General features: G+C 42.2%; 1 protein-coding gene and 1 non-coding gene across 2 annotated transcripts in view; one reads left to right on the top strand and one right to left on the bottom strand.

The window, feature by feature from the left end:
- The first annotated feature begins 308 nt into the window (after positions 1-308).
- Positions 309-26,307, top strand: part of APH1B (aph-1 homolog B, gamma-secretase subunit) — a 38,244-nt gene continuing 12,245 nt past the window's right edge. Inside the window, exons 1-4 of the mRNA XM_052646938.1 lie at positions 309-430; positions 2,341-2,511; positions 8,408-8,478; positions 9,867-9,989. Of these exons, the coding sequence (XP_052502898.1) occupies positions 318-430; positions 2,341-2,511; positions 8,408-8,478; positions 9,867-9,989 (478 nt within the window). The 5' untranslated portion in view covers positions 309-317. The remainder of the gene's footprint in view (positions 431-2,340; positions 2,512-8,407; positions 8,479-9,866; positions 9,990-26,307) is intronic.
- On the bottom strand, positions 6,307-6,379 carry TRNAS-GGA (transfer RNA serine (anticodon GGA)). The gene has a single exon. It is a non-coding gene; the product is annotated as a tRNA-Ser (tRNA).

Below are 26,307 nucleotides of genomic sequence, written 5' to 3'. Positions count from 1 at the left end.
CCCCGCCCCGCCGCGCCGCGCCGCGCCCCGCCCCTCCGCGCCGCGCCCCGCCCCTCCGCGCCCCGCCGCGCCCCGCCCTTCGTCGCGCCGCGCCCCTTGCTTCCGCCGCGGTCCGCCCACCGCCGCGGCCCGCCCATTGGCGCACCTCGCCCCGCCTCCACCACGCCCTCGCCCTCCGCGGCGCCCCCCTCTCGCCCCGCCTCCAGTCCTGGTCCTGCCCCGCCCTCGTCCCGGTGCTCAGCTGGTTCGGCGCTCTGCGCCCCAGTGTCCAGGCCAGGGCCCCCACCCCCCACCCCCGGCAGGCTTCTGCGGTCGCCATGACGGCGGCCGTGTTCTTCGGCTGCGCCTTCATTGCCTTCGGGCCTGCGCTCGCCCTCTACATCTTCACCATCGTCACCGAGCCGTTACGCATCATCTTTCTCATCATTGGGTAAGGCGGTTGCGCCGGGAAACCTGGACCCGGGGCTCCCCTCCCCCGCCGGGGGTACCCGCGATCCCTGGCGCCCCACCAAACATCTCGATCACGTTGGGTTTTAGAGCGGAGAATGATTGGAAGTGGGAGAGCTGAGACCCCTTTCCCTGGGACTTCTTGCCCTCCTCCGAGGGTCGGCGACCTCAGAGAGCGAGCTCACGTCGTGAAGGAGCTCACGCCGTGGGTCTCAGAAAACCCTGGCGCTTGGCTCGGTAGTCTTTGCCTAGGGTCCGTGGGTGGGCATTCGTCATACATTAAAACTGTGTAAAGAATTGTGGATAACTTCAAATATGCATTTTTGATTTATTTGGAGAGAGCGCCCCTCAGATTCAAACAGGCATCTCTAATCCCAAACTAGTTAAGAGCCCTTAAGCATCTGGGGATCAGGTGCTTTAAAACACACTCCTGCCCAGTCCCTACCCGTGATCAACTGAATAGGAATGTCCAGGGGGTGGGATTCGGACTACGCAATGTAAGAGACCCAGGTGACCCAGGTATGCGGCCAAAGGGTAAGAAGCCTGTGAAAACTCCGCATCACCTGTAGTGCATCTCTTTCCAGGAGCTTGGTCAATACCGAACTCCTGTGGCGAATGTGATCGTAATGCCAGTTTTCACCTGTCTGGCAGCTCTTACTGGAGCTTCCCCATGGCCCTCTGTGCTGTTGAGTCTCAATTGGCATCAGGAGAAACGGCGAGGCCAGGCCAGTGAGTCCCACCTTTTCTGAACTTCTTCACCACTCATACTGTATTGAAAGTGCTGCATCACAAGAGTCATTTAAAAACCAATATAGAGGGACTTCACTGGTGGTCCAGTGGTTAAGAATCTGCCATTAAGTTCAGGGGACTCTGGTTCGATCCTGGTTGGGGAACCAAGATCCGACATGCCTGCCGCGGGGTAACCACACCTGCTGGCCACAACTAAGACCCTATGTGGCCAAGTAAAACAAAACAAAATACAATAGAGATTTGGGCAGAAAGTCTGTAAAGCTTGTTATAATCATTAAACTCCACAGGAATGTTGTAAAACCCAGACCTGGGAAACTGATCTAGATCAGAGCACAGGCTTTCAACATCTGGATTTTAAACAACTGTTCTGTTAATAGAGACATAGACATTTTCCTGGAAAAAATATTTACACATCAGTGCACAAAGCTTTAATTAGGAAGTTTAATTAGCAAATAACGAAATTTCCAGCCAGACAGTCCTTGGCAAATAGTCTTCAGATGTACTTACAAAAAGAAGGGTCACTGAAAAAAGTGATTTTTTAACGAAAAATTTCAAATTCCTCTTGGACTGCATGTTTGTTTCACCAGGGAAACTGCACATTGATTGAGAACAGTTGAACATTTTCTGTCAGGAAATCTCTTTCTTCTCAAGCAGGGTTTTGTTTTTTTTTTTATTTACTTATTTTATATGTAATTCTTTCAGCTGTAAGCAGCATCTCTTGGCTCTATACATTTTATTTATTTTTAACTTTTTACTTTGTTTTGGGTTGTAGCCAGTTACAATGTTGTGATAGATTAAGGTGAAGAGCAAAGGACTCAGCCATATGGATACACGTATCCATTCTCCCCCAAACCACACTGCTGTATTTAAAATGAATAACCAGAACCCTCTGTGTATAGCACATGGAATCCTGCTCAGTGTTAGGTGGCAGCCTGTACATTTTATTATTATTATTATTATTATTATTTTTGCCATGTGATATGTGGGATCTTATTCCCCAACCAAGAATCGAACCTGCTCTCCCTGCATTGGAAGCTCAGAGTCCTAACCACTGGATGACCAAGGAAGTCCCTTTTTTCTTTCCCGCTTTTAAATTGTTTTTGATCCTGTTCACTTATAACTTTTTTCCCTTCCAATTTTCAGAGCTTTCTTCTGGTTGGTGTCTCTGCTGTTTTCTTCCCTCATTTGGTTCACGACAGCAACCCTTATTGGTAACAAAGATGAACCAAGAGAGAAATATTTGCTGATTTTTGGAGTGTTAATCTCAGTCCTTATCCAAGAAATGTTCCGGTTTGCATATTATAAACTTTTAAAGTAAGTTAAGTGTTTGGTTTACTTTTTTCCCCAGTGATTTTTGAATTATTACTTAGTAATTTGAAACATTAATATGTTGTTGTATTTGAAGGTCCATGTCTTCCTACATAGTTCCAAGCCAGGGGATCGTACATTTCCAGCCTGAAAATATTGAGTATTTTGAGTTGTGGGCCCTCATTCCTTCCTTCACTCATTCAAAAAATATGTCTTGAGAATTTGCTTAATGCCGTGCACTACTCTGGGTACTGGGGATACATCATGATTAAAAGACAGTCTCATGGTGGTACCTTATAGTGGAAAGAGACAACAAATGAATAAATAAAAAAATACATTGTATATTACAAGATAAGTGCCGTAGAGAAAAATAAAGGTAGAGAAAGTCATTGAAACAATAAGTACAAAAACTGTTCCAAATCAGAATTATTTTGACATCACCTAAAATAGATAATTCCTATGGCAGTTATGCTTGCCATAATTTTGACTGTATTGGGGGAAACAGGTGTTCATTTTGTGATAATGTCATTTGATTTCATGTCTGTAATAGAAAAATACATTTTTTTAAAAAGTGGGCATGAGTTCCCTTTCTAGGCCAGAAAGTAGGTCATCTGTAGGATCCATGAGGAGCTCACGTGAAACCACTGTTTGAAAGCACAGCTTGAACTTGGAATAGTATTTTCCTTCCGGCAGTCATGAGTTTGGCTTTGATCACGTAGTAATGCTTAGTTAGTAGAATGATAAATGTGCTGCTTTTTCATTTCTGCAAATGAGTTCATTGAAGCACTTTATGAATTGCAAGGGTGCAACCAAGACAGAAAGGACCTCAATAGCATCTCTTGTAATAGGCTTTTGATCCTTTACTCCTGCCAAAATGCCAAGGCTTCTGTATTTTTTACTGGATGCTTTTAGTAACAGATACTGAAATTTTAATAATGAAGCAATTTAAACCACCAGTAGAAAACCAGGAAGCCATTGCTTAGAAACAAAAGTAGTATCTTAGAAAAGGTTTAAAAATGAAAGTTCCATTAGTTCCTGGAAATAGTAAAGAGCAACAGATAAAAATTAAAGATAACATTTCAGGTTCCATGGGAATTACAGTATCCTTAAGAGATGGACATTCAGCTATGGTTGAATATTTCTGGCTTGCAGCAGTTAACTGCCATTCCAAATTTAATTTTTACTGTAGACTATGTTAAGGTAATAAAAATCTCCCCTCTTTCTCACCTCTACCATGCACAGGCAAGCAGTTTCTCGCATGGTTGTCATGTTCTCTCTTTCAAGGCTGTGCATTCCTCATTTTCTCACCTGGCCCTCAGAAGACGCGGGTGTAGTTTCCAAATATTTTCCTATCTCTGTTCTTTTATGTCAGTGGACACACCCCTTTCTGGCAGTGCCTGGGGTTTACCTGTGCCCAGGACCCAGCACAGTGCCCCGCTGTGGTCAAAGTGGTTCAGAAAGCAGGGCCCCTCCCACCATTGACAAGGCACTTTTCTCTTAACCCAGCTTCCGATTGCACTGGACTTTCTTACTCTAACGTCATCATCATTGGCTCACATTGAGTTTGCGTTTTCTAATTTCAGTAGATTTTCACAGATCAGGTCCTGGCTTTAGTAATAACCCTTTAGGACCTGAGATTCTACAACCTCAGTTACCTGGATTGGCTGAGTATGTGCTGTTCTTTACTGTTGTCTTTCTTCATGATTTCCACCTGAAAAGCAAAGCTTTATTGGCTCTAATCCAAGGTTCCAAAAGACAACAAGCCCAACATGAGTTGCCTTTTTGCGGGGAGGCAGGGGAGGGGCGGCGGCTATTGCTGTGCTGCTTGTGGGATCTTAGTTCCCTGACCAAGGATTGAACCTGCACCCTGGCGATGAAAGTGCAGAGTTCTAACCACTGGACTGCCTGCAAGTTCCCCATGGGTTACCCTTTTTAATGAGGGTAGTGAGGGCATAGGACCACATGTGGAAGGAAGTATTGCTGTCAGTCTGCAGACTCTCAGGCCAGGAAATTCAGAGAAGCCTCCTTGGCCTTCTGGGGAAACCATATTTGGTCCTCCAAAAGGACCTTTGGAGATTTGCAGATAAATAATAGGACAGATATGTATTAACAGGTGCCTTTGTTTGCCTCTACAAAATGGATCTGCAGCAAACCTTTGGAATATGACAAATATTTTCCTAGCACATTTTTAAAATGTTGGATGTTATATCAGTTCAGTTCAGTCGCTCAGTCATGTCCGACTCTTTGCAACCCCATGAATCGCAGCACACCAGGCCTCCCTGTCCATCACCAACTCCTGGAGTTCACTCAGATTCACGTTCATCGAGTCAGTGATGCCATCCAGCCATCTCATCCTCTGTCATCCCCTTCTCATCCTGCCCCCAATCCCTCCCAGCATCAGGGTCTTTTCCAGTGAGTCAACTCTTCACATGAGGTGGCCAGAGTACTGGAGTTTCAGCTTTAGCATCATTCCTTCCAAAGAAATCCCAGGGCTGATCTCCTTCAGAATGGACTGGTTGGATCTCCTTGCAGTCCAAGGGACTCTCAAGAGTCTTCTCCAACACCGCAGTTCAAAAGCATCAATTCTTCGGCACTCAGCCTTCTTCACAGTCCAACTCTCACATCCATACATGACCACTGGAAAAACCATAGCCTTGACTAGACGGACCTTAGTCGGCAAAGTAATGTCTCTGCTTTTGAATATGCTATCTAGGTTGGTCATAACTTTTCTTCCAAGGAGTAAGCGTCTTTTAATTTCATGGCTGCAGTCACCATCTGCAGTGATTTTGGAGCCCCCAAAAATAAAGTCTGACACTGTTTCCACTGTTTCCCCATCTATTTCCCATGAAGTGATGCGACCGGATGCTATGATCTTCGTTTTCTGAATGTTGAGCTTTAAGCCAACATTTTCACTCTCCTCTTTCACTTTTATCAAGAGGCTTTTTAGTTCCTCTTCACTTTCTGCCATAAGGGTGGTGTCATCTGCATATCTGAGGTTATTGACATTTCTCCCGGCAATCTTGATTCCAGCTTGAGTTTCTTCCAGCCCAGCGTTTCCCATGATGTACTCTGCATATAAGGATGTTATATAGTTACATGTTAAAGCAAGTTTGAGAATTATGTACTTTAATCATGACTAACGTGCTGCGATTCATGGAGTCACAAAGAGTCAGACATGACTAAGCGACAGAACTGAACACTTATATAGATACATTTAAGTTGCTCTCTTAGGCTTCACCAAATTAAATATAGGAACTTCAGTTTAATCAATATTTTAACCATCTCCACTGCCAAGGTAGGTTTTGAACTTTTAAGTTTAAAGTACTGCCTCAATAAAATTTTTGCTACCTGAATTTGGTGCCAAGATTAAAATGTGGAGAGCTTACACCAGTTTTTTATATATATATATATATATATGGAATTGAATCAAAGTATTTATTGTTGTTTGTTGTTTAGTCACTTCAGTAGTGTCCAGCTTTTTTGTAGCCCCATGGACTGTAGCCTTCAAGGCTTCTCTGTCCATGGAATTCTCAAGGCAAGAATACTGGAGTGCGTTGCCATTTCCTTCTCCAGGGTATCAACCCAGGAATCAAACATGCATCTCCTGCATTGGCAGGCAGACTCTTTACCACTGAGAGCCACCAGGGAAGCCCACTTATCATTGTAAAAGTGAAAGTGAAGTCACTCAGTCGAGTCCGACTCCTTGTGACCCCATGGACTGTAGCCTACCAGGCTCCTCGCTCCATGGGATTCTCCAGGCAAGAGTACTGGAGTGGGTTGCCATTTCCTTCTCCAGGGGATCTCCCCAACCCAGGGCTCGAACCTGGGTCTCCTGCATTCCAGGCAGACGCTTTAACCTCTGAGCCACCGGGGAAACCCCAATTTATTTCATGACTCAGGCCTTAGGAACAGTACTTCATCTTGAATGAATGAATTGTAACTTTCAGCCTAGCAAAGCATTGCACTGTGAGAAATTGACATGTGACCACAAATGAGTTTTTTCTATCTTAATTAGAAGGAAATAAAAATCCTAGTTATGGTCCTGCATATTGCCTAAAATATACACTAGAATTTTTTCGGCTCGAAGTGAAGCTTTTGTAGTCTCAGTTGTCTGGTAATGCTGATACCATAAAGATTTGGTAATTTAAAAAATCACTTATAGAAGTAGTAAGATAATCATTGCTCCAACTTTTTAAAAGGCCTAAGTCTATTTTAAAAAATTCTAAAATAATGTATTTACATGCATATTCTGTGGTACTTTCCCTCTCCTACACATACATGTGGAGTGAATCAGAGCATACAAGAAAGCTGGTATGATTTATCATATGTTTTTAAAAGTTTATATTTCAAAAAATTGAGCTTTTCCTGTTTTGTTCTTAGAAACAATAATAAATGCAAACAAAAAATTTCCATTTCAGTAAAATGGTGAAATTAAAATCACTGTCCCTCATGTCATAAGTTGTGGGTTGTGTCCATCAAGAACTTGGAAGCTGATGATGGTGCCTTTTCCTTTTTCACTTCCTGATATTGGCGCTGAGAACTGTTGGTGCCCTAGACCTTTCCTTCCTCATAGAAGGAGGACGTTTACAAAACTTTTAAGTTTAGAGCTTTAATATATTTGCGATAGCAGTACTTTGTTATACTAAATATCAAAAATCTTTTATTCATTACTGAGCAATTTATATAAAACAGAAGTCCTCCAAAATATATTGATTCTATTATACCATTATATCTGTTGATGGAGAGTATTGCTATTATGTAGGTCTGTAAGCATTCATTAGCCTTTCAAAGCACTCCTGTGATAGGTGAGTTTATATAGGCTACTTGGGTATTTCAGGTGGTTATGGTTCCAGAGAAAGAAGATCACAGTCACGTAAATTCTGGCTCATGTCCCTGTACTAAATGATGCTTCCAAATGGAAGCATATTAAAAACAGAGACATTACTTTGCCAACTTTCCCAAAGGTCCGTCTAGTCAGGGCTATGGTTTTTCCAGTAGTCATGTATGGATGTGAGAGTTGGACTACAAAGAAAGCTGAGCGCTGAAGAATTGATGCTTTTGAACTGTGGTGTTGGAGAAGACTCTTGAGAGTCCCTTGGATTGCAAGGAGATCCAACCAGTCCATTCTGAAGGAGATCAGCCCTGGGATTTCTTTGGAAGGAATGATGCTAAAGCTGAAACTCCAAAACTTTGGCCACCTGATGCGAAGAGTTGACTCATTGGAAAAGACCCTGATGCTGGGAGGGATTGGGGGCAGGAGGAGAAGGGGACGACCGAGGATGAGATGGCTGGATGGCATCACTGACTCAATGGACATGAGTTTGAGTAAACTCCTGAAGTTGGTGATGGACAGGAAGGCCTGGCGTGCTGCAGTCCATGGGGTTGCAAAAAGTCGGACACGACTGAGAGACTAAACTGATACTGAAGCTTAGTCATGGTGGTGCTAGTGGTAAAGAATCACCTGCCATTACAGGAGAATAAGAGATGAGAGTTCAGTCCTTGGGTGGGGCAACCCACTCCAGTATTCTTGCCTGGAGAATCCTGGACAGAGGAGCCTGGCGGGCTACAGTACATAGGGTCACACAGAGTTGGATATGACTGAAGTCACTTAACACACAAGCTTAGTCATAAATATTGCTTTTTTCCCCCTTATTAAACCCAATCCTGATGGCTTGTTATATTATTTTTTCCTATTCTTTGTGAATGTCAGATAAAAGGCAAAAGTTGGTTGGAAATTTTCGTTGATTTTAGTTAATTGAAGCTTTGTTGTATTCATGTAAATGGATTTCAGATTTAGTGTATAATCTGATCAAAAACCTCATTAAGTATCTGAATTTTAAGATACCTTATGTGTTTTTCTGATATATACTTTAAAAAAATTATATGTGTGTTTTTATTTTAGGAAAGCCAGTGAGGGTTTGAAGATTATAAACCCATATGAGAAAGCACCCTCTATGAGATTGCTGGCTTATGGTAAGTTAGAGCTGCATAGTGTTGTGAAGATTAAAAAAAAAAAAAAAACTTGACATAAAAGCCATTTTTATCTTTTATAACTTTGTGGGTTTCTAGTAGCATTTCGGAGAAGGCAATGGCACCCCACTCCAGTGTTCTTGCCTGGAAAATCCCATGGATGGAGGAGCCTTGGAGGCTGTAGTCCATGGGGTCACTAAAAATCGGACACGACTGAGCGACTTCCCTTTCACTTTTCACTTTCATGCATTGGAGAAGGAAATGGCAACCCACTCCAGTGTTCTTGCCTGGAGAATCCCGGGGATAGAGGAGCCTGGTAGGCTGCCGTCTATGGGGTCGCACAGAGTCGGACACGACTGAAGTGACTTAGCAGCAGCAGCAGTATTTTACTACTGCATTGGCCTATTGGTGTATATTTTTTTAAATTTTTACAGCTTTCTAGAGCCCTTTTATATGGAGAAGGCAATGGTACCCAGCTCCAGTACTCTCGACTGGAAAATCCCATGGACGGAGGAGCCTGGTGGGCTGCAGTCCCTGAGATCATGAAGAGTCAGACATGACTAAGCAACTTCACTTTCACTTTTCACTTTCATGCATTGGAGAAGGAAATGGCAACCCACTCCAGTGTTCTTGCCTAGAGAATCCCAGGGATGGAGGAGCCTGGTAGGCTGCCGTCTATGGGGTCGCACAGAGTCGGACACGACTGAAGCAACTTAGCAGCAGTAGCAGAGCCCTTTTATAAAGGAAAATGATTTCAATTGACTCTTATCTGTGTGTCCATTAACTATTAACCAAATTTGACAGTTAGGTTTTTTTAACATGTATACACTCCAGTTAACAATTTCCAAGTGATGTTACTGTTACCCTCTCTGGGTTGATTTCATGAATTTGTACTGGAAAGACTCTTCATATTAAAACAGTTAATATGTTTTCATATTTTTCTTTCAGAATTATGGTTTAAAGGTTGGATCTAGGTTCCTAAATTGAGTCACCCAGCTTGACCGAGGGATCCCTTTTTACAATGCAATCACCCCTCAAGCTCAATTCCATCACAGTTAATTCCGTAGACTCTGTTATCATGAATTAAAGTCAGAGCTTTAATATCATATCCTTCTGTCTCGCCTGTCACTTCAGAGCCCTCCTGGATCTCTTTCTGTTGTTTCTCAATTCTCTGCTACATTTCACTATCCATTCCCCCACGCCCCGGCCCCCACCCCGGTTCATCATTTTGCCAAGCACTTGCCTTTTCTGAGCCAACTTCCCACTGCTTCTCCAACAGCCTGTGCACCCTTTTTCCTTCAGCAAAATAGTGTTCCCTAGTCCTTGGGGATTTGATTTGAAGAGAAATCATAGTGTGAATAAGGTTTAACAGTGTTACCCTTCCTCTTTAGTTTCTGGCCTCGGCTTTGGAATCATGAGTGGCGTATTTTCCTTTGTAAATACCCTGTCTGACTCCTTGGGACCAGGCACGGTGGGCATTCATGGAGACCCTCCCCAGTTCTTCCTAAATTCAGGTATGTGTCTGGTTTGAATGTTCAGACATCTGGTCTATGGTCATCCTTAATGGAATTCCCTGGCTTAGGAATTCCAGTGAATAGAAATTTATGTTGTACCTTCTAAAGGCAAGGTACTGTTAGACACTGAGATGAAAGAGACCTAGGAAAGTAAGAATTACAGTTAGGGTATTATTGAATTTTAGAGTGGATTTAGCTTGTATAAAATTCATTTTTCTGTTACTATACTAACAATTTTGCTGTATAGTTGATATATTGTAAGTGAGTTTTTATAGGCGACACGCTTTTTTGTTCTAACAGCATTATTTTTATTATTTTTAAAATTTTATTTTTAATTGGAGGATAATTACTTTACAATATTGTGATGGTTTCTGCCTTACTTCAGCAGCAAACAGCCACCGGCATGCACATGTCCCCTCCCTCTTAATCCTCCTTCCAACCTCCCTCCCCACCCCATCCCGCTGTGTGCTCACTGAGTGGGTCTCCTGCATCTGCAGCTTGTCCCCGCTGGCTGTTGTACGTGTGGTAATGTGTGTTTCAGTACTGCTCTCGAGTCCTCCTGCCTGCTCCCTCCCTGACTGGCACCAAAAGTCTGATCTTTATGTGTGCACCTCTTTTGCTGCCCTGCAAATGGAATCATCAGTACCATCTTTCTAGATTCCACAGATAACGTGTTAATATACAATATTAGTCTTTCTGACTGACTTCCCTCTATTTAAGAGGCTCTAGGTTCGTCAACCTTATTAGAACTGACTCAAATGTGTTCCTTTTTATGGCTGAGTAATATTCCATTGTGCATCTGTACCACAATTTCTTTATCCTTTCACCTGTTGATGGACATCTAGATTGCTTCCATGTCCTAGCTATTGTAAACAGTGCTGCAAGGAACACTGGGGTACATGTGTCTCTTTCAATTATGGTTTCACAGTAGTGGGATTTCTGGGTCGTATGGTAGTTTTATTCCTAGTTTTTAAAGGAATCTCCACACTGTTTGGAAAATCCCATGGACAGAGGAGCCTGGAAGGCTGCAGTCCATGGGGTCGCTGAGGGTCGGACACGACTGAGCGACTTCACTTTCACTTTTCACTTCCATGCATTGGAGAAGGAAATGGCAACCCACTCCAGTGTTCTTGCCTGGAGAATCCCAGGGACGGGGGAGCCTGGTAGGCTGCCGTCTATGGGGTCGCACAGAGTCGGACACGACTGAAGTGACTTAGCAGACACACTGTTCTCCATAGTGGCCATACCAGTTTGCATTCCCACCAACAGTGCAAAAAGTTCCCTTTTCTCCACACCCTCTCCAGCATTAATTGTTTGTAGACTTTTTGATGACGACTGTTCTGACTGGTGTGAGATGATACCTTGTTGTGGTTTTGATTTGCATTTCTGTAATAACGAGCAATGTTGAGCATCTTTTCATGTGTTGATTAGCCATCTGCGTGTCTTCTTTGGAGAAATGCCTGTTTAGGTCTTCTGCCCAACTTTTTGATTGTGTTGTTTTTCTGGTATGAGTTGCATGAGCTGCTTGTATATTTTGAAGATTAACCTTTTGTCAGTGTTTCATTTGCTGTTATTTTCTCCTATCCTGACGGTTTTCTTTTCACTTTGCTTGTAGTTTCCTTCATTGTGCAAAAACTTTTAATCAGGTCCCATTTGTTTATTTCTGTTTTTATTTCCATTACTCTAGGAGATCAGTCATAGAGGATCTTGCTGTGATTTAGGTCAAAGTGTTCTGCCTATGTTGTTTTTGTTTTTATTAGTTTTTATTTATTGTCAGTGTAAGGACTAATCTTTATAGTTTGTCATCTTGGCCGCTTTGGGGCATGGAAAGTATAATTTAATCTTGAAATTGAGCGGAAGGAAAACAGTTCTTATTTAATGTGAGGTAATGTCACTTATCTAAAAAATGTGTGTACCATATCTAAAATTGTAACTGTAACAACCCATCTTCCTTGTTTCTTAAGAACTGGGACATCAGCAGGAACTTAGAGTCCCTTGCTGCCCCCACCCCTCCCCCACAGGAAACTGTTGCCTGATTTTGTGTTGTTCAGTCCCTGGGTTAGCCAGGTCTGAAACTTAGGTTTTAACATGTACAGATGTTTTACTCTGAAGCTAAAACCTGGAAGTCTTACCTTCATGTGTGTATCTGAAAAAATATATTTAGTTTTCTTGCTTTTGAACATTTAAAAATAAACTGTACTGTATTCTTTAAAAAAAAAAATAGTTGAGCTCACCTTTATCCAAGTTCAGTTCAGTTCAATTGCTCAGTCGTGTCCGACTCTTTGCGACCCCATGAATTACAGCACACCAGGCCTCCTTGTCCATCACCAACTCCCGGAGTTCACTCAGACTCATGTCCATCGAGTCAGTGATGCCATCCATCCATCTCATCCTCTGTTGTGCCCTTCTCCTCCTGCCCCCAATCCCTCCCAGCATCAGGGTCTTTTCCAATGACTCAACTCTTCACATGAGGTGGCCAAAGTACTGGAGTTTCAGCTTTACCATCATTCTTTCCAAAGAAATTCCAGGGCTGATCTCCTTCAGAATGGACTGGTTGAATCTCCTTGCAGTCCAAGGGACTCTCAAGAGTCTTCTCCAACACCACAATTCCAAAGCATCAATTCTTCAGCGCTCAGTTTTCTTCACCATCCAACTCTCACATCCATACATGACCACTGGAAAAACCATAGCCTTGACTAGACGGATCTTTGTTGGCAAAGTAATGTCTCTGCTTTTCAATATGCTGTCTAGGTTGGTCATAACTTTCCTTCCAAGGAGTAAGTGTCTTTTAATTTCATGGCTGCAGTCACCATCTGCAGTGATTTTGGAGCCCCCCAAAATAGTCTGACACTGTGTCCACTGTTTCCCCAGTTTCCCCATCTATTTGCCATGAAGTGATGGGACCAGATGCCATGATCTTCGTTTTCTGAATGTTGAGCTTTAAGCCAACTTTTTCACTCTCCTCTTTCACTTTCATCAAGAGGCTTTTTAGTTCCTCTTCCCTTTATCTGCCATAAGGGTGGTGTCATCTGCATATCTGAGGTTATTGATATTTCTCCCGGCAGTCTTGATTCCAGCTTGTGCTTCTTCCAGCCCAGCGTTTCTCATGATGTACTCTGCATATAAGTTAAATAAGCAGGGTGACAATATACAGCCTTGACGTACTCCTTTTCCTATTTGGAACCAGTCTGTTGTTCCATGTCCAGTTCTAGCTGTTGCTTCCTGACCTGCATATAGGTTTCTCAAGAAGCAGGTCAGGTGGTCTGGTATTCCCATCTCTTTCAGAATTTTCCACAGTTTATTGTGATCCACACAGTCAAAGATGCCTATAAAAAAGCCAACATATTTCAAACTGCTTTTTCATCCACCAGATGAATATTGTCCCCGTGATACAATGATCACACGTTTAAGAGTTGGTAGCGTACATAATTAGTATAAAATCTCTCCTAAATTACACAAGAATCTATCAAAAAATAGCTTTCTAAAACACCACTGTATTTTTTTGTCTTCATAAGCTATATCATTGAAAGAAGTGACCCCATGCACAGATTCTTTAAATTAAATCATCTTTAACATCTTTACAAAAGTAATTTGTCTTCAAGGAGCTTATCATTTTGTAGGGGAAATAAGGCCCCCCCAAAAGTGATTAATCTTGTCCAGGCAGTGTGAAGTTATGAAAGATACAAGATGAAAGTGTTGGTCGCTCAGTGGCGCTGGACTGTTTGCGACCCCATGGACTGAGCCCGCCAGGCTTCTTTGTCCACAGAATTTCCCAGGCAAGAATACTGGAATGGGTTGCCATTTCCTTCTCCAGGATAAGATGAGGTATAACCGAATTTTTAAAATTGCTGCAGTAAAAATCTGAGAGATATCCTGCGTGTTGCAGTGATCCTCCAACCCCGTGGACTCTTCGTTCATCATTTCGGTTTATGCCTTGTTATCTCCTGTCTAGATTGCTACCATTAACCCCCACCTGGTTAGTCTTTCCTCAACACACTTTCTGTAGGTATCCACCCTTTATACTGTCCCCAAAGAAATCTTCTCTGTGTAAAACTAGGGCTTTTCAAGGCCTACAGGATAAAGTCAAGGCCCTTCACATCTGGCTGCAAGTTAGAGGAAGGGAAAGTATGTTAGTGGATTGGGTCTAACTGATTCAGTCGTGCCTCCAACAGAGCAAATTATCTTCCTTTTAAACATCCCATAACTAGAATATTTCTGACAGTTTTAAGAAATGATCATAATAAAGAGTCTTAGTATTTTTTTAGAACAACTGTAATATAAGTAGCTAAAATCTGTCAGCATCCAATATAGATTAATAAAACATAGCCAGGAGGGGGTGCTACAGTTTTCTGTATTTTCCTAAATCAGTGTATTATACTGCTACATAAGCAGTTTTCTTTTTTGCTTCTCAAGTACCAGTCTCCTAATGAAATTTATTTTTATACCAGCTTCTATCACTAGATGGCGCTAATTCCCTTTAGAGAGCTAGGTTGTTTGTGCAAGATTGACTTAAAATGATTCTTTTAGAAGAAAGTGAAAAATGTGCAGCAATTTGGTGATAGTATTTGTGACTTCTGTAAATTCAAGAAAAAAAGTGTTATAATATCTTTAGAGGTGGAAAGAATACACAGAAGAACTGTACAAAAAAGATCTTCATGACCCAGATAATCACGATGGTGTGATCACTCACTTAGAGCCAGACATCCTGGAATGTGAAGTCAAGTGGGCCTTAGGAAGCATCACTACGAGCAAAGCTAGTGGAGGTGATGGAATTCCAGTTGAGCTTTTTCAAATCCTAAAAGATGATGCTGTGAAAGTGCTGTACTCAATATGGCAGCAAATTTGGAAAACTCAGCAGTGGCCACAGGACTGGAAAAGGTCAGTTTTCATTCCAAGCCCAAAGAAAGGCAGTGCCAAAGAATGCTCAAACTACCGCACAATTGCACTCATCTCACACGCTAGTAAAATGATGATTAAAATTCTCCAAGCCAGGCTTCAGCAATACATGAACCGTGAACTTCCAGATGTTCAAACTGAAATGGCAGAGAAACCAGAGATCAAATTGCCAACATCCGCTGGATCATGGAAAAAGCAAGAGAGTTCCAGAAAAAACATCTATTTCTGCTTTTTGACTATGCCAAAGCCTTTGACTGTGTGGATCACAATAAACTGTGGAAAATTCTGAAAGAGATGGGAATACCAGACCACCTGACCTGCTTCTTGAGAAACCTGTATGCAGGTGAGGAAGAAACAGTTAGAAGTGGACATGGAACAACAGACTGGTTCCAAATAGGAAAAGGAGTACGTCAAGGCTGTATATTGTCACCCTGCTTATTTAACTTATATGCAGAGTACATCATGAGAAACGCTGGGCTGGAAGAAGCACAAGCTGGAATCAAGACTGCCGGGAGAAATATCAATAACCTCAGATATGGAGATAACACCACCCTTATGGCAGAAAGTGAAGAAGAACTAGAAAGCCTCTTGATGAAAGTGAAAGAAGAGAGTGAAAAAGTTGGCTTAAAGCTCAGCATTCAGAAAACGAAGATCATGGCATCTGGTCCCATCACTTCATGGCAAATAGGTGGGGAAATAGTGGAAACAGTGTCAGACTTTATTTTGGGGGGCTCCAAAATCGCTGCAGATGGTAATTGCAGCCATGAAATTAAAAGATGCTTACTCCTTGGAGGAAAAGTTATGATCAACTTAGCATATTAAAAAGCAGAGACATTGCTTTACCAATGAAGGTCTGTCTAATCAAGGCTATGGTTTTTCCAGTGGTCATGTATGGATGTGAGAGTTGGACTATAAAGAAAGCTGAGTGCAGAAGAATTGATGCTTTTGAACTGTGGTGTTGGAGAAGACTCTTGAGAGTCCCTTGGACTGCAGGGAGATCCAAGCAGTCCATCCTAAAGGAGATCAGTCCTGGGTGTTCATTGAAAGGACTGATGTTGAAGCTGAAACTCCAATACTTTTGCCACCTGATGCAAAGAGCTGACTCATTGGAAAAGACCCTGATGCTGAGAGGAATTGGGGGCAGGAGGAGAAGGGGACCACAGAGAATGAGATGGCTGGATGGCATCACTGACTCAATGGACATGGGTTTGGGTGGACTCCTGGAGTTGGTGATGGACAGGGGAGCCTGGTGTGCTGCGGTTCATGGGGTCACAAAGAGTCAGACACAAGTGAGTAACTGAACTGAACTGAATATCTTTAGCTAAGTTAGGATGGCAGGCTGAACATGCTATGAATGTGTACCTATAGAGTCAGGAATAGACCTGTTACTTTATCGTGTGCTAGAGTTTATTTGTTATAACATCATTCTTTTAAACTTTTAATTATACATTTAAGAAATTGCTTATTGCATTTAAAAATATCTCAAATTTGCTTATATTTGTCTTTATTGTGTATATTATTTGCTGCTGTTACCATGTATTTAAGCATGAGATCATTTAAAATTTTTCATTTAGTTTCAGTTCAGTCATTCAGTCATGTCCAACTCTTCGCGACCCCATGGACTGCAGCACACCAGACCTCTCTGTCCATCACCAACTCCTGGAGTTTACTCAGACTCATGTCCATTGAGTCAGTGATGCCATCCAACCATATCATCTTCTGTTGTCCCCTCCTCCTCCTGCCTTTAGTCTTTCCGAGCATCAGGGTCTTCTAAAATGAGTCAGTTCTTTGCATCAGGTGGCCAAAGTATCGGAGTTTCAGCTTCAGCATCAGTCCTTCCAATGAATATTTAGGACTGATTTCCTTTAGGATGGACTGGTTGGATCTCCTTGCAGTCCAAGGGACTCTGAAGAGTCTTCTCCAACACCACAGTTCAAAAGCATCAATTCTTTGGAGCTCAACTTTCTTTATGGTCCAACTCTCACATCCATATATGACTACTGGAAAAACCATAGCCTTGATTAGACCTACCTTCATTGGCAAAGTAATGTTTCTGCTTTTTAATATGCTGTCTAGGTTGATCATAACTTTTCTTCCAAGGAGTAAGTGTCTTTTAATTTCATGGCTGCAGTCACCATCTACAATGATTTTGGAGCCCCCAAAAATAAAGTCTGTCACTGTTTCCCCATCTATTTGCCATGAAGTGATGGGACCAGATGCCATGATTTAGTTTTCTGAATGTCGAGCTTTAAGCCAACTTTTTCACTCTCCTCTTTCACTTTCATCAAGAGGCTCTTTACCGTACTCCATTACAAATGGCTAATAACCAGAATAAAAAGGAATATGAGATCTAATTAGTATATCTGTTAGTACAAGTTATACACTATATGATTCCTTTATGTACATAGGTTTTCATGTAGCAAGTAAACATAGTTTATAAATTAAATGTATTATAAGTTAATTCTTTTTGTTTGTAGTTGTGTAGCAGGCTAACATTAACTTTTATTAGAATCATTATCATTTCTTAGAAATTTTGTATAGAGGCAAGGTATGGGAACTGAGTCTTAAGTTCAAGTCATATCCTGGCTCATAAATTTAGTGTTTTAGGCAAGTACATTTGATCATTTAATCTTTCATTCAATAAATAATTAAGTATTTTTTTTCAAGAGCCCAGTCAGTGTCTATACTTTCCACTCTCAGTGGGGAATAAAGACACACAACTGGTTATAACAAAGTGTGATAAAATCTGTGATGAGGAAGAGCCACGCATGCACAGAAGAGCTCTCACCCACTCATTGTATCAGCACTTCTCCTTTGTAATACTTACCATATTTGTAATTGATTAGTCAGCTGTGCAGTTATTTGTGTCTTTCACCCCAACTGGGTGCTCAGCCATAAAAGGGCAAAGACTTTCTGTCTTGTTTCCTGCAGTATCCCCAGCACTTTGTGGAGTTCTTTGTTTCTAGATGAACTCATAAATATTTTTTGGAAAAAAAGGAAAGGTAGGCATTGCTTATGGAGGAAGTGCTATCCAAGTAGAAAGTTAAAGGATGAATAGTAGGTAGGCTGGCAGAGCAAGGTGGTTGTTGGGAAGGAATGTTCCAGGCAGAGGGAAGCAGTCTTCCTAGTAGTCCTGGAGGTAAGAAAGACATTGTTCACGGGCACGGAAGTACTGGACTTCCGCCCAACCCTCAATGTCCTCATCTTTCATCAGAGGCAAAAATAATACCTAGCTCCGGGTTATAAAGAATTAAATTAGAGAGTATATATTCAAGTGCTTTATAAACTGTGAAATGGCCTAAGGGTAGAGAATTTGGTTCTTGAAATGAAGCATAGCATTTAGAGAAAGGATAATTTCTCTGATTTATGTGGTATCTGGGTTCATCACTCTGAATCAGCTCCCTTATGATTTAGAAGAAAAATGTATTTATTACTCAGTAAGAATATCTGATGTTTTATTTTTAAAACTTCCCTAAGCCATTTCATTTACATTATATTTTCTTGGCAGTACTCTTGTCTAGGTGAGATTTTCAACTTTTTAGCCACTAAACCTTTTATTTGGAGAAGTCAGTACAGGTCAGATCACATGTGAAGTATCATGTTCAGTTCTTTTTAATTTCTTTAACTATATTTGCTTGTTTCTGGCTGTGCTGGGTCTCGTTGCTGAACATGGGCTTTCTCTAGTAGTGACGAGTGACGGCTACTCTCTAGTTGTGGTGTGTGAGCTTCTCATTGCAGTGGCTTCTCTTGTGCAGAGCACCAGCTTCAGTAGTTAGGGCTCAGTAGTGGTGGCACATGGGCTTAGTTGCCCCACTCAGTGTGTGTGATATTTCCAGACAAGGGATTGAACCTGCGTTTCCTGCATTGGCAGGCAGATTCTCAACCACTGGACCACTAGGGAAGTCCTTGTGTTCAGTTCTGAGCATTGTGATTTAATAGGAATACTGAAGCACTAAAGTTGGTATGGAAGAGCATCATTCGTATGGTGAAAAACCTAGAAGCTATATGATTGAAGGGCAGAGGAATATTGAGCTTAAAGAAAAACGAAAGTAAGGGGAATGTGGGAGATTCCATTTTTGTCCAAATTTGTCATTCTGCTGTAGTAGAATTACACATCCACATCCTTCCATTGCCTTATGATGACTAGAATGTGCTTGCCTACCCTTGACTTTGACCTCAGTCCTGTGACACGGATTGGCCAAATGGTGAATGTAAGTCACTAACTGGGTATAAGTCAGTGACTTAAAAAGCACTTGCATGGTTGGTTCTGCCCTCTTCGGATCTGGTCATGGATCAGAGAACATGCCCTGTAGTTAATGCCTCCTTAGCCTGGACCACAGAATGAGCGTGTATAGAGCAGACCTGGGCCCAGCCTGAGTGACAAGCCAACCCAGCTGTACCAGCAACAGAGCTGTCCAGCTGAGCCCAGGCTCACTTGATCAGCCAAAGAACAGTCATCCTCTAGACCAGTGAGCAGGAGAGTTACTCTTTCTTGTTGAAACCCACTGAGTTTTTTTTTTTATTCATTTCACTTTTTTCCCCCACAGTATTTTAAGTATAATCTCTATAATGTGTTTGTTAAATGTTTAGACTTTTAACTGAAAGCACTTTGTGTGCAAAACTATCTCTAATAACTACCAATTCCAAAGTGGTAGAGGAACGATTACATTGTTAATGATACAGAGAAAGTAATTGACCGTAAAGCTTAATCTGCAATTCTTATCCTTTTCTGAATTTGTTAGAGTCTTAATTCTTTTAATAAGTGATGCCAACCGTCTCTGCTGGTGACACAAGGATACTTCATATACTGTCATTGGCTTTGTCACCAAAGATGTATTCTTTGTATTTCATTCTATGCTTTCTTTACATCAGTAGTGTGATAGTCTTTCCTTCAAGTTGCTCAAATAACTGAAAATGTTAAGGTTATACTTTGTCAATTTCCTCTCCCTGAGCGGTGGCCTGCAGTACATTATCAAGTGTGCAGAGCCCGGGTGGCCGTCTTTAGGCAGGCAGCAGGCAGTTCAGTGAATTGCGTCAGAGAGTGGCTGAAAGAATGCCACGGGCTGGGGCTCTTCCACATGTGTTCCAGGTAACTTTCTGAGACACTGACGTCTCCTTGCTCCCATGGCTGGGTGAAGAGGCCCTGCTGACCCCTTTGCAGCTTAGGCAGCCTGAGGCCTCGTGCTTCTCTCTCTCCAGGCCTTATATCATCTTTTATTTATCTGTTTGGCTGTGTCTGATCTTAGTCGTGGCATGTAGGATCTTCAGTCTTCTTTGCAGCATGCCAGGATCTTTAGTGGGCAGCATGTGGAATCTAGTCCCCTGACCAGGGATTGAACCTTGGCCCTTCGCATTGGGAATTTAGCCCCTGGGCCACCAGAGAAGTCCGAGGCCTGTGTCATCCTCACGTGTGAATTGGTCCTTATTTTCTTTATCTACTGCTGCCTTTAACATTTGGTGGTGGTTTTTATTTATATGGTGTGTGTGTTTAGTGTCTTTTTTTTCAATGAATCTTACAGAGTTTTTTTTCATAGCCATGATGAGCAGGATAGTACCTTATAAAGATGATTTGCATTGGGAAAAAGTAGTCTTTTTTTAAAATATCATTCAGCATAGTATCTTCCTTCATTTAGTTCTATAGGAATATTAATTTACCCATGACACCCAGTATTAATAATCTGCAAGGAGAAAAAAAAATTCCTGTCTTCAGCTTTATTGATGAGCCTGGCCTTCCTCAGTAACCTCAGCTGAACCTCTGCAGCTCCGTGGCTGGGCCCCTGGCATTTACTGACCTGCGCTGTGCTCATGTCTCACCAAGGTGTCTCATCAGCACTGGAACCACTTCTACCAGTTCATCTTCTTCCTCTCCCCTGCTCTGCTAGGGAGAACCACCGTGTTCCCCTCGGGCTGGCTGCATGGCTCAGTTTCTGAGGGTATCGTTCATGTTGCAACACGTCTCATCGGTGTTATCGGAGGTTTTCCAACACTATTCCTGGAACAGGTTTTAGCTCAGTTTCCCCAAACCACTTTTCTTATATGCAAAGAAGTTTGGAAATCTTCATGGTTCTTTCAAGGGATTAATCAAGCTTGAGGTTTATTTTAAGAGACGGAGCTATCAGATTTTACCATCTTTTTCATTCTCAAGTTCTTGGCCAAACATTTACTTGAAATTTTTCATTTACAAAGATATTCTTGAATGTTTCTGTCTTGAGATTGAAGTGCCTTGTTTCAAATGGTAGGCTGTTTTTCCATTTCTCAGGGGACTTTCTCCTTACATTCACCAAAACAATGATTTACAATATCCTAGACCTACCAGCATTTCTGGAGGACAGAAGATAGAGGGACAGCATCTTCAGAGTGGGGTACCTCTGTGGTCTCCCTCATTTCAGCTGAAGCACTTCCATCCTTCCTGTTGCTCAGGCCCAAAAGCTTGGAGTAATCCTGATTTTTCTGCTTTTTCGTTAAGTCACATCTAAGCCAACTGCAAATGTTACCTCTAACTTCCATTTAAATCTCCATCCAGGTTCTTATGGGCTTGGTTTTGCTTTGAGAGCTGGTTTGGAGCAAGCATTTTAAGAAAAGATAAACCTGATGGTGGGTAAGATAAACCTGCAGCCATTCCAGGGCAGTATCAGACGTGGGAAGGTCCTAGTTAATTTTATGAAGTCAGTGAAGCAGTCATACAGAGTATTTTTTAAATTAATTTATTTTTAATCGAAGGATAATTGCTTTACAACATGCAAAGTATTAATAAGAGAAGCCTGAGAGCCCACACACACTGAATTAGGAACTTGTACCCCAGGTTCCTATAAGCACTACCTCACACCCTACGTGCCCAGTGGCAGCTCTGGCCAGTGAGTTTGGCGTGGTTTCTTATGAAGCATTTTTGTGACAATAGTTGAGCTATAACAGGGCGTTTCAGGTATTTTTAATGTACCACATATGGAAAAAAAGGGTTGACTTTTGGTTCTTCAAAGAGCCTTCCTAGGCTTCTTAGTAAGCAGGAGCTGGTAAAAGGTTTCTCAACCTTGTTGCTATTGGCCTTTGGAGTTCTTTGTTGGGGTGGGGGGGCGGGCTGTCTTGTGTATTGTAGGATGTTCAACAGCATCCCTGGCTTCTATTTACTAGAAGCCAGAAGTACCCCACCTACAGTGTGGCAACCAAAAATGTCTACAGACATTGACAGGTGACCTCTGGGGGCAAAATCACCCCACTTGAGAATCACCGAATTAGAAGGCCAGATTTGGGTTTGGTTTGAGAAGGGACTTTTCCCATAGTGACTATTTTGATGAAATAAGCTCCTAAACTGGGAGTAATTGGAAGTGGACCCTGTGTGGGATCTGCTTTTTCATTGCACAGGGGACTGGATCAGACAGCATTTAAGGGGCTTCCCAACACTGACTCTCCACACTGATTGGAGGAGAGAATTTCATCATTTGCCACCATCTGCTCTGGGGCTTGTCAGCATAACATTGTTTCCTTGGCAGTCTGTTCAGCTCATGAATGTCCTTCAGGAGCATTTTCATAAATCTGAAATGATATTTCATAGTGTTATATTTGTTTATGTTCAGATTGCTTTCAGGACATTTTCTTTTTGATCTGGTTGGTATTAAGGGCTAGTACTATGCCTATCTTATGGCTATATGAGATGGCGTTTAAAATGTCTTATTTTAATGTGGGAGAATGTTACTTGGTTAGTAATAAATGTACATCTATATTACAATAAACTAGGTGACAGAATTCTGTTACAGTTTTTAAAGCAAAAATGTAAAGTTAAATCCTTATTATAGGAAAAGCATTTTCAAAAGCGCTAGTTGCGTATGGCAACCCACTCCAGTACTCTTGCCTGGAAAATCCCATGGACGAAGGAGCCTGGTAGGCTGCAGTCCATGGGGTCGCTAAGAGTCGGGCACGACTGAGCGACTTCACTTTCACTTTTCACTTTCATGCATTGGAGAAGGAAATGACAACCCACTCCAGTGTTCTTGCCTGGAGAATCCCAGGGACGGGGGAGCCTGGTGGGCTGCCGTCTACGGGGTCGCACAGAGTCGGACATGACTGAAGCGACGCAGCAGCAGCGGCAGTTGCGTTCTGGGGCCTGACTTGGGCTAGGTCACTGGAGATCTCTCCAGGATCTGGTGAGTTTCTGCAACCAGGAGGGAAAGAGCAGAGGCTGTCACTTTGCAGGACCTTGATGCCCCAGACCCTTTTCTTACTGGGGAAGAGAAATTAGGAGCCCTTTGGTAATCACATCCTGGCTCTGGGCAGCTGAGTTTGAGCCTTGGCTTTGGGAAGTCCTGCTCTGCCTGTTGTTGTCACCACCCAGCAGCAGCAGCCTGTGGCGCTCTCTAGCCTGGTTATAGACATTCTCTGAAGTTGGCAGGGGAAGCCAGAGAGCTGTTTCCATGCTGGCTGGACTCAGTATTAGAATCAGTAGCTATATTAGGCTGTTGTCTGTAAGGACAGAAAAGTAGATACTGGGAATGTGGGAGAGAGGGACAAGCGTGAAAATGAAGATAGTTATGAGTTTGTGTGCTGGAACACTTAGGCTGTGTTCAGCAAGGATTGATGAACCAAATAGTAAATGTAGCCTTTTAGAGATAACACTGAAACATTTTCTTTAGAAATAGGTTGGATTGAAACATTCTCTACCAAGAGAATGTGTAAAAGATTATTAGAAAAGGAAGTCCATTATCAAACTAGAAAGCTAAAAATAAATAAATAAATAAATAAATAAAACTAGAAAGCCGTAGTTTCACAAACATATATACTTCTTAGCACTCTTCAGCTTTCTAATTGATGTTCCCAAATATTAGAAATTATGGAAGCTCTTTTTATTAATATGGATTATAAAAGCACATAATTTTGATATTCTTATAGTTAACTTAGAAAAGTATTTTTTCTTTTTTTAAAAAATATTTTATCTAATTTGGCTGTGCCAGGTCTTATTTGCAGCACTCAAGATCTTCAGTCGCCGTTGTGGCATCAGAACCTTTAGTGGTGGCATGTGGGATCTAGTTCCCTGATCAGGGATTGAACCTGGGGCCCCCTGCATTGGGAGCGCATAGTCTTAGCCCCTGGACCACCAGGAAAGTCTTGAATTTTTTTTTTTTAACTTTTAAGAGTATTAGAACAAAGCAATGGGAATTCCCTGGTGGTCCAGTGGTTAGGACTCTGAGCTTCCAGTGCAGGGTTCCTGGGTTCAGTCTCTAGTTGGGGAACTAAGATCCTGCATGCCATGTGATAAGGCAAAAAAAGAAAAAAAAGGCTAAATTTTAGAATTAGATTCATTAATTCATTGAAGGATTTTTAGAATTTTGTATCTTTAGGAACATGACAAAGACAGTACCTTAGTGATACTATTAACAAATCTTCATTTCTAATTGTAGTTAATTCCATTTACCAGAGAGAAGTATCAAAACAGTGTGTATATAGCTCTAGCTACGTGTATATGACAGAATCATTTTAGATATTCAGGTCTCAGTTTCTGTTAGACCTCTAATCAATTAGGAAAAATAAATCCCATAATCTAAGCAGCACTTTGTAACAGTAAAGGCTTATGACCATAGAAGCCACCTAATAACAGAAACTCAGTTCAGTTCAGTCGCTCAGTCGTGTCTGACTCTTTGCGACCCCATGGACTGCAGCACACCAGGCCTCTTTGTCCATCACCAGCTCCCAGAGTTTGCTCAAACTCATGTCCATTGAGTCAGTGATGCCATCCAACCATCTCATCCTCTGTTGTCCCCTTCTCTTCCTGCCTTCAGTCTTTCCCAGCATCAGGGTCTTTTCCAGTGAGTCAGTTCTTCGCATCAGGTGGCCAAAGTATTGGAGTTTCAGCTTCAGCATCAGTCCTTCCAATGAATATTCAGGACTGATTTCCTTTAGGAGTGACTGGTTGGATCTCCTTGCAGTCCAAGGGACTCTCAAGAGTCTTCTCCAACACCACAGTTCAAAAGCATCAATCCTTTGGCGCTCATCTTTCTTTATGGTCCAATTCTCACATCCATACATGACTACTGGAAAAACCATAGCTTTGACCAGATGGACCTTTGTTGGCAAAGTAATGTCTCTGTTTTTGAATATGCTATCTAGGTTGGTCATAACTTTTCTTCCAAGGAGCAAGCATCTTTTACTTTCATGGCTGCAGTCACCATCTGCAGTGATTTTGGAGCCCCCCAAAATAAAGTCAGCCATTGTTTCCACTGTTTCCCTGTCTGGCTCCAAAAATAAAGTCTGTCACTGTTTCTCCATCTATTTGCCATGAAGTGATGGGACCAGATGCCGTGATCTTAGTTTTCTGAATGTTGAGCTTTAAGCCAACTTTTTCACTCTCCTTTCGCTTTCATCAAGAGGCTCTTCAGTTCTTCTTTGCTTTCTGCCGTAAGGGTGGTGTCATCTGCATATCTGAGCTTATTGATATTTCTCCCGGCAATCTTGATTCCAGCTTGTGCTTCATCCAGTCCAGCATTTTTCATGAGGTACCCTGCATATAAGTTAAATAAGCATGGTGACAATATAAAACCTTGATGTACTCCTTTTCTGATTTGGAACTAGTGCTAGCCAAATAAATAAGCAGTCAAATAGGAATACACAGCATTTTAATAAATCTCTGAGAGATCCCGTTTAGGTACTGTGTTAATCAAACATAGTAAACTGAAAAGATGGGCTTTTCTGAAAAGGAAGTTCCTTGGGACTGTGTTTTGTTCTCTGGGATAGCCCTATTGCCCGGCCATGTGCTTACTCTGACTGTCTGCGACCCCATGGACTGTAGCCCTCCAGGCTCTTCTGTCCATGGAATTCTCCAAGCAGGAATACTGGAGTGGGTTGCCATTCCTTCCTCCAGGGGGTCTTCCCAACCCAGGGATCGAACCCAGGTCCCCTGCATTGCAGGCAGATTCTTTACCATCTGAGTCACCAGGGAAGCCTGGCCCATAGTGGGTGCTAATAAATCTTTGTATGGATTAATAAAAGAGGAGGGAATAAAGTAAATGTAAGAGTAATACTCCAGTGTCAGATGAAGAAGAAATCTACAAGAGTGAAGGAGTGCATATTTAAAGGGCTCTGTTTATTTATTTATTTTTGGCCGTGCTGGGTCTTTGTTGCTGTGCTCGGGCTTTCTCTAGTTGCAGCGAACGGGGCGATTGGGGGCTGCTCTTCCTGTGGTGCTCAGGCCTCTCATTCTGGTGGCCACTCTTGTTTTGGAGCGCAGGCTTTAGAGTACACAGACTTCAGTAGCTGCAGCGCATGGACTTAGTTGCTCCACGGCATGTGGAATCTTCCTGGACCAGGGATCAAACCCATGTCCCCTGCATTGGCAGACAGGTTCTTTACCATTGGACCACCAAGACAGTCTGAGAATACATTTTAAAACATAGGTACCCAGGAATCTTGGATATGTGTGATAATTGCTTGCTGCTTT

The sequence above is a fragment of the Budorcas taxicolor genome, chromosome 10, assembly GCF_023091745.1.
Source record: "Budorcas taxicolor isolate Tak-1 chromosome 10, Takin1.1, whole genome shotgun sequence".
Classification (NCBI taxonomy): Eukaryota; Metazoa; Chordata; class Mammalia; order Artiodactyla; family Bovidae; genus Budorcas; species Budorcas taxicolor.
Note: the sequence above shows the minus strand (reverse complement) of the source record. Positions and strands in the feature narration are given on the sequence as shown.